The sequence below is a fragment of the Choloepus didactylus genome, chromosome 15 (genome assembly GCF_015220235.1).
Source record: "Choloepus didactylus isolate mChoDid1 chromosome 15, mChoDid1.pri, whole genome shotgun sequence".
In the NCBI taxonomy this organism is placed as follows: Eukaryota; Metazoa; Chordata; class Mammalia; order Pilosa; family Megalonychidae; genus Choloepus; species Choloepus didactylus.
In genome coordinates, this window is record NC_051321.1 from 64811378 (window position 1) to 64824896 (window position 13519).

The window sequence follows — 13519 nt, forward strand, 5'->3', positions numbered from 1 at the left end:
GATACATAAAAAATGTAATCATGAAAGTGCAACAGGAAACATACCATTCCATAGGCCTGCTGTTGGACCCAATTGATATAATCATTTCTTATGTCTATCAATTCTTGTACTTCATGTATATAAAATTTATCATACTGTATAATCTGTCCCATTTTCTCATTTACCTACAAAAAAATAGAAGTATAATTAACAATTAACCATTACCTAACACAGAGATTGAAATATGTTTAAAAAGAAAATGCCTTTGGAGATTCCTTAGCTAATTTTCTCTTCATATTAAGAAAATATTTATTTAGTGCCTACTATACGTAAAAGTGCTATGGGAGATACCAAGTATCTCATAATGTAGTAGAGAAGACAGATATTTATGGCACAGTATGAGATATGTGCCATTAAAGCATACGTAGTATACACAACCTAGAAACAAGAAGGAATTCAAGAGGGACTTCTGGTTTGGGAATGGGACCTAAATAACAATAATAGCTAATGCCTGTTAAGTGCTACTCTGTGCTAGCGTCTGATTAGAATCAACTTTGAAAGGTGACATTTGGAGAGGATGTGAAAAATGGAGAGAACACAAAACACCACCTCAGAGATTACTTACTAATTACAAAGGGGAAAAAAAAATCTTTACAATGGAGAGTACCACCTTACCCAAGTGATTTAACTAATCATCATCAATACTGGACTATTAAACTTTATGTTCCTACTGATATAATGCAACAGGAAGTACACGCATCATCTAGGAAGCAAAAAAATGTTTAACCTGAATCTAATCAAGTCTCTCAATTTAAATTCCAGTTTAGAGGAAATATAAGGAATGGAAGGACAAGTTAATCCTCACCATGAGAAAACAATCAGACAAATCCACATTGTGGGATTTTATAAGAAAACTGGCCAGGACTCTCCAGGAAGTCAAGGTCATGGAGATGAAAAGGTAGGGGTTGTTCTAAAGTAAAATATAACAGAGGAGTTCTGGCGCTAAATATGGCAGAGTAGCTTCTATCAGACTGATCCTCCTGCCAATAACCTAATAAATTCTGGACAGCATCTTTGAAAAATCAGCTATTTAAAGATACTAGAGATCAGCCAAAAGCAAGCAGAAATAGGAATGGGTTCCTCTGAAAGAACAAAAGCACGTGGGAGATCCAAATAAGCATAAGGGGTATGGAATAGATCTCAAGCAAAAGCAGCAGTCTTTCCAGAACAAAGGAGTCAAAGATCAGAGATTGGGACTGAGAGAATGGCCAGAAAGTATGGAAGAAAATCCCAGAAAGGAATCCACAGAGAAAGCCCCAAAATCTATGAGCAAATTCCCCTCACATATTTGACTAACACTTAAACCATGAGGGTCCAGAGTAAGATTTCAAAAGAAAGAAAACAACAGCAGAGGAAGCTACTGTCAAAGTAAACTTCAAGCACTTCCAGAGGGAAAAAAGGCACATATCATAATGGTAAAAGGAGTGATTCATCAAGAAGACATAACAATCCAAATAACAGAGCTTCAAGTCAAACAAAGGAAAACACTGACAAAGCACCATCATAATTGGTGATTTCAACATCTTTCTCTCAGTAAGTGAAACAAAAAACATACAAAAATCAATACATATATAGAAGATCTGAACAACAATTTAACCAACTTGAACTGATTGTTATAGAACACTCCATCCAATTACTGTACATGGTATATTCACTAAGACAGACATACCCTGGAATATAAAACAAGTCTTAACACATTTAAAAGAATTTGAAGCATATAAAGGATGTTCCCTGCCCACAATGTTTTAAACTAACAATCAGTTAAAAGAAAGATAGTTGGAAAATCCTAGAATAATGTCAATCATACAAAACAAAACAACTTTTCTTTAACCCATCTGAGAGCTAAAGTTGCAGGATGACCATACATACTCTGAATTCTAAAGATGTACAGATGCTTCCTAAGAAGGTGGATGCCAGAAATGGTTAACCTGTGGCAGAGCAAGAGGAGATACCACTGCCATACAAGCAGGTAAGAAGAAATCAGTTAAAATGTAATAAATTGCCTAAGTCTTAATGTGGGACTACCTGACAGTACAGAACTCCTGGGAGCCCCAGACAGTTGGCACTCACTCACAGTCTCTTTTCCACAGATCTTTACTGGGTGCCTATGAGGACAACTGGAAACAAAAGCAGATCAAGAGCCTCTCTCAGTCGTCCTGAGAAACACTACACTACAAGAAAGGCACAAAGACTTGCCCTGTCCAGACACTTTTGTCATATAAAGCAAAACCTTTAAGCCACTGAGGAAAGTGAAGCAAATTTCATGACTTTGTCGGGGGCTGGGGTTGGAGGGATGTCAAATCCTTGGGGGAAGGGGAGCAAGAACAGCCCAGGGTCATAAATCTTACATCAATAGGACTAAAGGCCAAGAGAAACTCCTCTCCCACTACCTCCACCTTCCACCAATATAGAAAGCACTGAGTAACAAGCAACAGCAGTCTTCTGCTGAGAGACTGGCAAGAGTGAGGAGAGAAAGCCTCAATATGGAACAGGCATGCAGAGTGGATTACAAGCATTGAGAAAAACCCTTTGACATCCAAGCCTCTAACCCAAGCACAAGGCAACATCAGAAGAATTTGAGGCCTATAATACTATAAATGCAACCACAAGAAACTAACAACTCAATCCCAGCTTACCTCCTGACTAGATTAAATCCCCAATTCTACAGAGAAAAGGAGAGGTGTACCTATTTGCCGGCTTTAAACCTATTTACTTCAGTCTCTACTACTAGACACACACCAGAATTAAAGACACATAAAAAAGTGTTATAGCAAAATAAAAAAATGTCAAGAGTCAAAGAATCAACAGAACCAGAATCAGAAATGACCCAGATGTTAGAGTTAGAAGGGACGTTAGCAAACTATTTTGAACTGAAAGAAAACAAAAACATAAGACATCAAAATCTGAGGGATGCTGCTAAAGCATGGCATTTAAACGATCATATTAGAAAAAAAGGTCAAAAATTAATTAACTAAGCTTTTGCCTTAAGAACCTAAAAAAAGAAAAGCAAATTAGGGTCAAATTGAGGAGAATGAAGGAAATAAGATAAGAACAGAAATCAATGAAAGGGTTCCAGTTGATAAAGACGGTGGAATAAGACGCTTCAGGGTGCCATTCCCATGCAGAATTTTTAAACAACTAGCAAACAACTGGCAGAGACATCTTCCTCAAAACTCCAGAAAACAGTTACAAGGTTGCAGTAACTAGGTTAAGTGCTGAATCAAGAAAACGCAGCTTTAAAAGCAGGAGAAGCTCTTAGTGCCATTGCTGGCCCTGCCCCAACTCAGTGTGGAGCCAGCCTGTACTCCCATTGTGGGTTCCTAACTGTTCCAGAGGAAGCGGAGTAACCACTATGCATATACAAGGAAGCCTGTATGTCAGTGCCAAGCTACCCAGTGGCTGCCTGAAAGACTGAACCAGGAAACTAGTCTCCAGCTCATCCTCTCAGAACTTGCTCTACAGGCAGAAACAGCTTACAATGAGTTAAAACAATATAAGAAAAATTAAGTACAAGGCTAGGGTAAATTACCTGCTTTAAGTCATACAGTAGAACACCCAGTAGGGGGAGAAAGTCTATTTCACAGGAAATAAGGGGAGCATTCAAATTCCTGTACACAGGGGATTTCCTAAGGGCATGAGAAAACACAAACACAGGACAACACGGTCTCAACAGAGGACCCTGTCTCGCACTTGCCTCAGAGTGAACTTTTTGATAGGAGAGCTAAACTCTAAAGGAGAGCACCAGCCAATACAGAGCCAATTTACGAAGAATGGGAGAAGTGTCTTCAACTTTGGTTTGTTTGTTTTTGTTAGCTCCTGGAATGCAAGGAAATTTCTGTCATATCACTAGCTGGATACAAACTTAAGGAAGAGACAGCTCAGGGACTAAATCAGAGTTAAGCCTTTAAATGTACAGTGTGCAAAAAAAAACATTACAAGACAAATAAAGAAACAGAAAATGATGGCCCATCCAAAGGAACAAGATAAAAATCCCAGAAATCATCAATGAAGAATATCAGACTTTGGACAAATAAAGCAAAAACAACAACAACAACAAACCCTCAATATGCTTTAGGAGATAAAGGAAAACACAGAGAAAAGAAAGAAAGAACAACAGGAAAACAACGAATGAACAGTAAGAGAATTTCATAAAAGAAACAGAAACGTGTAAAAGTATCATACAGAAATACTGGAGTTGAAGGTCACAATATTTGAAATGAAAGATTCACTAGAGGATTTTAACAGTACATTGGAGCTGGCAGAAGAAAAAAAATCAGTGTCCTCAAAGACAACACAACTGAAATAAGTCAGGCTGAAGAGCAGAAAGAAAAGAGAACTGAAAAAAGTGAACAGTGCCCAAGATACCTGTGATCAAGCATACCAATATATGCATAATGGGGGTCCCAGAAGGAGAAGAAAGAGAAAGGAGCAGAGAGAATATTCAAAGAAAACAATTGCAGAAACTTCCCAAATTTAATGAAAGACAAGAATATACACCTTCAAGGAACCCAACAAACCCCAAACAGGATAAACTTCAAGATAACTATGCCCAGACACAGAGTAGTCAAACTGTCGAATGCCAAGGACAAGGAGAGAGTCCTAAAAGTTGCAACAGGAAAGCAATGTGTTATGTATAAGGGAGAACCAATAACATTAAGTGCTGATTTCTCATCAGAAACCATGCAGTTAGGAAGGCAGTGGGATGATATATTTAAAGTACTGAAAGAAAACAATTACCAACCAAGAATTTTATATCCAGTGAGACTGCCTTTCAAAAATGAGGAGATTAAGACATTCCCAGATAAAATTTGAAAGAATTCATCATCACTAGACCTGCCCCACAAGCAATGCTAAAGGGAGTCTTTCAGCCTGAAAAGAAAGAACACTAGAAAGTGGATCTAAGAGGCATAAAGAAATAAAGACCTCCTATAAAGATAACCTTCTGAGTAATTATAAATGCTAGTACTACTGTATTGTATTTTTCTGGTATGTAACTCCACATTTTACTTCTTACAAGTTCTAAAATGTAAATTCATAAAAAGTAATGACAAATCTATGGCTTTGGATTTACAGTGTATAAAGACATAATCTGTAACAACTACAACAAAAAGGTGAATGGCAGAGGAGTATAGGAACAGGTTATGTGTATGCTATTGAAGTTAAGCTGGTATCAAATCAAATGGTAATTGTTATTAAAGATTTAGGATGTTAAGTTTAAAACTCATGGTAACCAAAAAGAAAATATATGAAAAAATACACAGAAAGAAATGGAAAGGGACTCAAAATAGGCATGAGACCAAAAGAAAAAAAAAAAAATCAAATAAATATGAAAGCAGGCATTAAATGGGAAGTATTGAGGAACAAAAAAGGTGTAAGATTAATAAAGACCAAATAGCAAAATGGTAGAAGAAAGTCCTGCATTATCAATGGTTACTTTAAATGTTAATGGATAAAACTCTCCATCAAAAGGCAGAGATTAGCAGAATGGATAAAAGCATGACCCAACTACATGCTGTTTACACTACACATTAAATTCAAAGACACAAGTAGGATGTAAGCAAAAGGACAGAAAAAAATATACCATGCAAATAGTAACCAAAAGAGAGCTGGGGTAACTATACTAATATGAGATAAAATAGGCTTTTAATTTAAAAATTAATATTAGGGACAAGAAAGGTCCCTGATATATACTGATATACTGGTAAATATACTAATAATGCAGTCAATTCAACAAGAAGACCTAAAAATTATGGAAAGAACTCCTAGACAGAAAACCAGTATGGAAATAAAACACTTCAGTGATATTCTAAACCAATTAAACCTAACAGTCATACATAGAACACTTCACCCAACAGCCACAGAATATACAATCTTCCGAAGTGCACATGGGTTATTCTCCAGGACAGACCATATGTTAATGTCACAAAACAAGTTTCCAGAAATTTAAAAATACTGAAATCATACAATATCTTTTCTGACCACAATGGAAAGAAGTTATAAATCAATTAAAAAAAACTTGACCTAACTTATAAACTAACCAAAACTAGCTAAGTTTCCTATGAAGAATAACAAAAATATTTTTCATAGTTTAAAAGAAAAATAACATACACATTAAGCCAACTAAGCAGGGAGCAAAAGGGAGCAAAACAAATTATGCAGTACAGGTATAAATTTAATGGATAATGCTTGTGCCCAAACAGGTGCTCAATAAACATGAGATGAATGGATGAACAAATAAAACGAATAAGAGATATATATATAAGTTCATGCTTCTAATAGCACTTTAAAATGTCTAGCCTATATGGGATTTCCTGTTGCATTTTTAGTGGAATACATGGAAATGTGTGGTTACTGTTAATTTATAGTAAAAAGAGTGTTTTATATAATTTCCATGCTTTTCAAACTTTTACTCTGAGGTATCTTTAATGGGGAAGGAGAATAAATACATATTTAACACCACCTCTTTCCACACTGGGGGGTCAGGTTTCTAACAAGCATATCTAGACACCAAGCTAAATTTTTCAATGAAACGTTGATTTTACTGTAAAATTCATTAAAATTGTATATTACAGTAATGAAATAATAGCTATACTGTGGCACACTTACTAATTATACTTCATGTACATTATCTCATTTAATCATTCAAACAACTTTATGAAATAGAATACTATAATTATCTTCATTATATGGATGAGTATACTAAGAGTTTAAGAAATTTAACTCAGCCATAATGATTTAATAACTATAGAGAAAATCAGTTAACAATACTTTAAAAATAGGGAAATCCGAAACTAAACAGAGGATTGATCCAAAAGATCTGCATACAAACTTGCATACAAACTTACATACAAAATCAACAGAAAGTTTTAAAAATTTCTTTGTATGGTAGATAAGATTAACAAGTAAGACATTTTCCCCAGGAACCCTTCTTTAATCCTTCATAGCTACATGCTCTCCTGTATGTTCTCATAGTACTCTACATTTTCTCTAACACCACGCTATATCATAAATGCCTATTTACTCATCCGTACACACCCCCTCTACATTGTAAGGTGAAAAGGGGCAGAAATCACATCTTTTTCTTGTAACAGCATCCTCAATGTCTACTACAATGATTAAGTATATAGTAGGCACTCAATATATATTTCCAAAATGAATTAAAAAAAGAAATCACGTAGTAGTTGAAACTATACATTGAAAATTATTGTATAATAAAATGTAAAAATAAAACCTCTGTATATCTGACCCTAATACTTTTATTTCACATTTTAATTACAGTAGAATATTCTGTTTTATAAACCTCTATTCAGGGTGGCGTATAGTGAGTATATATGTGTATCTTATCTGTGTGGTTTACTAAAGGGTTCCTTGCCGCCACCACCCCACCTCCCAAAAAAGAGTTTGGAAATCACTGGTTCAGAAGACCAGCATGATATGTAGCAATTTAGGCTAGACATGTCCAAGTCTCTTCTTTTGGCATATCAATATCTCTACGATGTAATATGTGAAAACTCAGAAACTAATGTATAACCCAATTACTTGCCAGTAAACTCATTTATCTGAAAATAATACATCCATTCCTGACAGCAGGTACCAAAGGTTTGTTTCATATGATGCCATTTGGAGCACTGGAAATGATTTTTAACTCAAAAACTTTCCAAAGGACATGACATAAGGGAGGAATAATGCATCCATACATCTTGAAATGACTAGCAAACACATAGTCAGTTTTTTAGTTCCTAATCCTGCTCCAGGTTAGGTCAAGAAAGAAAATGTGTGAGAAAACTTCCCCTAAAACTTAACATGGAGCAGAGAGAAGGAATATATACAGTTGTTAGACATAAAATATCTTTGAAATAGTAAGTTTCTGATAAGTAACTTGGGTTTCTCTAAAGATGAAAATGATTCATCTCTGACTGTTAATATCCACAGATATCTATTTATGGCAGAGTAAGAACAAGGAAAAAGGTTTCTCTGAAGTAAGGGGTAGAAGAAAGATAAGTGACTGCCCTAAGATGTTAAGAAACTGATACCATTACCATCCTGCCTTTGAGTGTATGACAACTTCAAACAAGAATCCAGTTTCCTCATACCCAAATAAATCAGGTCAAAAGTGATGATAACAATAAAATCACTGCCTCATGAATGTACAACTTAAAATGTTAAATGTTGTCACATATATAATTTGAACAGTACATCAATCCTGGAAAACTATCAGGGAAGGTATTTGAATTCTTATTTTATAGATAATTCTTCATTTGTACATGTGGTAAAGACAAAGACTTCTTCAAAATCACATTAATAGGAAGATGCACAGATAGGATTAAAAATCGTGGCCTTCTGATTCTTAGTCCAGGGCCCTTAACACAATCAAATGCTATTCTTTGCAGTTATGGATGTGTGCACCTCTGGATCTGGGACATAAAATAAAAGCAAACCCTTTCTAGACATATTATATTACTATGTCTGCTGCTGATTTAGAAACAGCAGAGAATTTGAAAGTAGATTTGGATTTGGATTTCAACTATGCTATTTACTGGTTTATAAACACTGACACTGAGATTTTCCAGTCTATAAAATGGGGTAATAATATCAACTATACAGAGTTAAATAGATTAAATGAGTAATATATGCAAAGTGCTAACACGAATTAATGTACAAAGGAGGTTCTGATCTTGGTCATTGTTAACATTCAATAAATGTTATTTTCCCTTCCCTTTCAACTAGCAAGAAGTTAGAATTCTAGCATTTAGCATGGCTCCATCAAAAAGGAGCTGTAACTCTACAGGGTTCTTCCTCAATAGGGACTGAGGCTTCTGAGCTAGGCAGACAACTTAAGTTACTTGTTCAAGACCTGTCCGTAATTATGAAAGATTCAATTTCTTTCCCTTCTCCTGTCTTCCCTTTTACTTGTGGTAAAAGGAAGACATAGCTAAGGGAAAAGGTGGGAGGTGGGGGGTAAAGATAAGGAGGTAATGCAGTAGGGAAAAGATAAGTGAAAAAAGTAATTATTTGAGAATATGGTCCAGCTGAAAAAGGTTTGGAAGTAGGTCACTGAAGTAGGAGGAAGAGGGAGTCTAGAGGAAAGGAAAAAAAAAATCTAATTAATCTAATTAAACTCTTGAATCCCAGGCAAAAGACATACAGAAAGGTAGGGACCAATCCCATGAAGTTAGATCTTCTTAACAGAGGTTTACTGCAGAATCCAATTAACCCTGAAATGTGCAAGAAAGCTTTGTTCTATGCAAAAGTAAACATGAGAAATGACTCATTTCCCTAGGAAAGAAATGGCTATCATCTTAAATCATAATGAGAAGAAAAATGACTTGTTCTAGGAGTCTTGAACATAGTAAATACAAAGAAAAGTAAGATCAGGAAGCTAAGTAGTTGAGAAAATACCCAGAATAAAAAGGGAAATAAATGATCAATGAGGGTAATTGTTTACACAGAGCCGAAAGACTATCTCCTTCATCCCCTCATCATTTACCTTAGTACTGGGCAAGAAGAGTCGGAAAATGCTGAAGGAACTATTCCTTTAAAGAGAGAAAACTAAAGATCAAAGGTTCATGTGGGTTTTTCAGTCACTCTAGAATCTGGGAACATATGCTTCTCCCTTAGGTCATGTCTCATAGACTCTAAATAGCATCTCGAGAACACCAAATGGCATAGTAGAGATATACCTACCAGCTGTCAGGGATGACTCAAATCCATCTTTAATGAAACAGCTGAGACTCTACTTCTTCTTCTAACTTTGAATTGTTACAAGTATAAAGGGTACTATTTTTTACACTGGGAAAAAGGACAGGGAAAAACAATAGGCAAATTAATGAATTATATATGTTTACAATTTCAGATTAGTCATCTGTTTCAAATGAAATGTTCTTCTTTCATTGAGGCCATTAATACCCAACAGCAAAAGAACATGAGTTTATATGTTTGTAATCAGTTAGGATCAAGTCTCTCTATGTGATAACCACCTATACATAACGAAAGACATAATTTAAACTAAAGAATTATGTCCTTCATAAGAAAAAGAGAATTCTAATTCATTAGTATGCTATTGTTCTGTTAAACTACAGATAACTTATCTATATAGGCTTAACAAGATCAAATAGTACCAAACCTCTGTATAGATACATTACTTCTTTTAAAGGGAAGCAATAGATATGACAAACTTTCCAAATTGCTGTAATATATATCTAAATCATAACATATTATTGTTAAAATAAACAGTTATCAATCTGTTAACAGAAATGGGAAAAGAGGAAAATACAGAAATTATTGGACATACCCTATGTAATATTTCTAAAACCTTTAACGCAGTATGAAGAAAACTGTTGAAAATTCTTCTTTCAGAAGGGGGAATGCCGATCTTGTAGAGTTTCAAAAGATGTACCACAACTTCCTTAAAAAGTTCTACTATCTTGAGAAATAGTGGAGGTTCAAGTATTGACCACCAGTTCTCTGTTATTAAAGAGTGAACAAAGCAAATAAAAAGAACAAAAAAATTCAAAATTTTCAAAACTATACTGACTTTTCTTCTAAAGCGGTACTTTTTAACTTGGAAAATCCCATAAAGATGCACATAACACAATATTTTACATAACATTTCTAGAGTTTATAGACACACACACCCCTACAAGTTAAAGAAAACCTGTCCTGAAAGCCTATTTAACTTACATTCTTGGTTTCCTATATTATATTAAAATTTCACAACTATACATAATATTAAAACTAGTTATAAAAATGTACTTCAGAAATTAAAACTTTAAGCAAGGCATACTTAAAAATTATATTGCTCTAATATTTAAGGATCTTTTGAAGTTTTATCTCTAGAGCACTTAAAATAAAGCTGATATATTGGGATGCACCACATTTAAAATGCAAGGTACTCCTTAAAAGCCTTCTATGTCTTTCCAACCCCACACTCAAAAATTTTAATTATTAATATTAGTAAATAACACCACAATCCTATGAAACAGGTAGAAAGAATACTAAAACATCTGACAGCAGGGAAGCAATTCTCTTTTGTGAGTTCCTGTTTCCTTCTTCTATTACTTGCTAATTGTCTCAGATTCCCATTGCCTCTTGCTTCCTCAGATCATCTTTAGCCTAAAACTTGTTATCCTGATTTTATTACATCTATATATCTCAGCTCCACATTTTGACAAATTACTATTAGGAAGGAAAGAACTGAGTTAAATGTGCAAAGAAACTATAAACGTCAGGAGATAGAGCTGGACTCCATACAAGAAGAAAACTCAAAATGAGGAAAGTTTAGGCCAAATACACAGTGACAAAAATGTAAGATAGCATAAGCAGTAGAATCTTGTCTGCATGTAGAGAAATAAAATCAAACAACAGACAATTAGCAAGTGAGAAAAACAAAAAGTTGACATCAGGGTTCAAAGAAGAATTAACAGCTACATGTGTTCAGTGTTCCTCCTCCTTTACTTCCTTAATAACAAGATTACTCTGGAAAGAATGAGGGACAGAAGTAAGGAAAACAGTTTTTATATTTCCTGATACTCTCTCTGCTGTTGTGTTTCGCTAAAATTCTAATATCTAACATACTGCCTCTAAGAACTCCAATATCTAGCATCAAAGGAGTAGAAAGAGCAATGAAAAGAAAAAAACAGGTTTATATTTTCCCTAAGAAAATGTCAAATTAGCAGAGCAGCAAAATTTTAGACAGCAAAAAAGTAAGAATTTAGGAGCACTTTCATTTAAACAGAAAAGTTTCAAAAGAAAAAACATATATTAAAATTCTTACCAAGTACTTTCAATGGTGCCTTTTCTAAGTTCACAAGAGCTGTACCAAAGGGAATTGCTATTGTTGTGAAATTGTTGGAATCACTCATCAGAGGACATTCTGGTAGAGTAAGATAAAACCTCAGTGCTTCAACATCAGGTAAGGAGCTAGTCAGTTTAGGAATAAGATTCTTTTCCAAACTAGCTGCCACCTATATTTGACAAAAAAGTAAAACCTACCTCATTAAAAATGAATAGTTTCAAAAAGAAAGAAACAATGTTATATAAGCAAACATCAAATAGTGAAGAAAAAGAAGGAAAAAAGAAGATAATGTCTTAAAAATAATGGAATGTGGTGCATAATGAAAGTTAAGCCTAAGCACTGCTAAAAGAATTTTTTAAAAATCTTGTGTTCAACCCTCAATTTAAACTTTCTACTTCTATAGCTATATAAATACTTAACCAACATGGTAATGTTCAGTAATTAAAAGGGTTCTGCTACAAACAAACATTTGGAAAGATTTACAGATATTTCACAGCTCAGTTACAAATGCTTTAAAATGAAACTATAATATTTTAATTCTTATATTAGTATATTTAATAAAAATTACACGATAACAAAGACTCATTGAAACTATAAAGTTAATTAGGTTAACCTGTTTTATACATTTATAATCTAAGTAACGTAATTAGGTTATAAACACATAAATTAACATGGAATGAAAAATTTATCAGGCTACATGACACAAATGTAAAATACTTTAAAAACAAACCTGCTGAGAAATCTGAGGATGATCAGGTTGTATAAGTTTGTGAAATAAAAGTCTAGCAGCATTCATATCAACCCCTGAAAATCTGGTCCCTGTTCTATAGTGATCATCATTGCTAAAAAAGAAAATAAAAAAATACAAATTTAAAAATACGACTCCAAATTATTTCAGTTCTAATTTAATACAATATACTTGAAAATTTCAGCATACCAATGAACTGCCACTTACCTAATAGCTAAAAAGCTTCCATTTAGGCAACCAGAGGAAGAAAATGTTCCATCTATCTCACTAGGAAAAATAAAAATCCAAATATCACAAAATGAAAAATTTTAAGGTTGGTCTTTTCAAAAAAAAAAAAAAAAATTTTATCAATATTTAATAATTAATGTCAACCACAGATCTAACCAACAATAAATTACTATAAACCAGAATTACATGTTACTAAAAATTGATCATATAATATTTGATGAAGATATTACTATTTACCCTAGACCTTCTCAAATATCACTTTCATCCTTCTAATTCTTCAAACCAATGTGATGGTCTTAATTTTTTTTTTTTTTTTTACATTAACCTGCATATTTAATTTTTAAAATTCTTTACGTGGTAAACCTAATCTGGGATGTTATTTTTTTGAAGCCTACTCTTTGGGCTTTTCAGAAAAAATAGTTTGGGAAAACAAACTAAAATTTAAAAAACAGCCAATCATATACAGCCACCCATCCCAAATACCAATGCCAACGAGCAAAATCCTAAATACTAACACAAGTTAATCTATAAGCAAAACAGCCATGGAAGAAATAATACTCAAATGTTCCCAGCGTAAAAATTAAAAGACAGTGACCATTACGAAGCCAGAAAAAACACATTTCAAATCCCATCCTAAAGTGACTACTTTATTTTAAATTATCATTTAAGGTATCTTAATGTGTATGAAAGAATTGTAACATATTAATATA

The 13519-nt window shown here is 33.8% G+C and overlaps 1 protein-coding gene across 10 annotated transcripts in view; it reads right to left on the minus strand.

Annotated features, from left to right (window-relative positions):
- Positions 1 to 13519, minus strand: part of HERC4 (HECT and RLD domain containing E3 ubiquitin protein ligase 4) — a 156768-nt gene that overhangs the window by 49049 nt on the left and 94200 nt on the right. For 8 of the 10 annotated variants that reach the window (XM_037805383.1, XM_037805381.1, XM_037805380.1 and 5 more), the window contains 5 exons: positions 12789 to 12848; positions 12564 to 12675; positions 11813 to 12002; positions 10331 to 10503; positions 45 to 164 (listed from right to left, as the gene is read on the minus strand). In XM_037805383.1, coding sequence (XP_037661311.1) covers positions 45 to 164; positions 10331 to 10503; positions 11813 to 12002; positions 12564 to 12675; positions 12789 to 12848 — 655 coding nt within the window. Of the gene's footprint in view, positions 1 to 44; positions 165 to 8999; positions 9829 to 10330; positions 10504 to 11812; positions 12003 to 12563; positions 12676 to 12788; positions 12849 to 13519 lie in introns of those variants that run through there. The other 2 variants (XM_037805385.1, XM_037805382.1) reach the window with 2 other exon arrangements.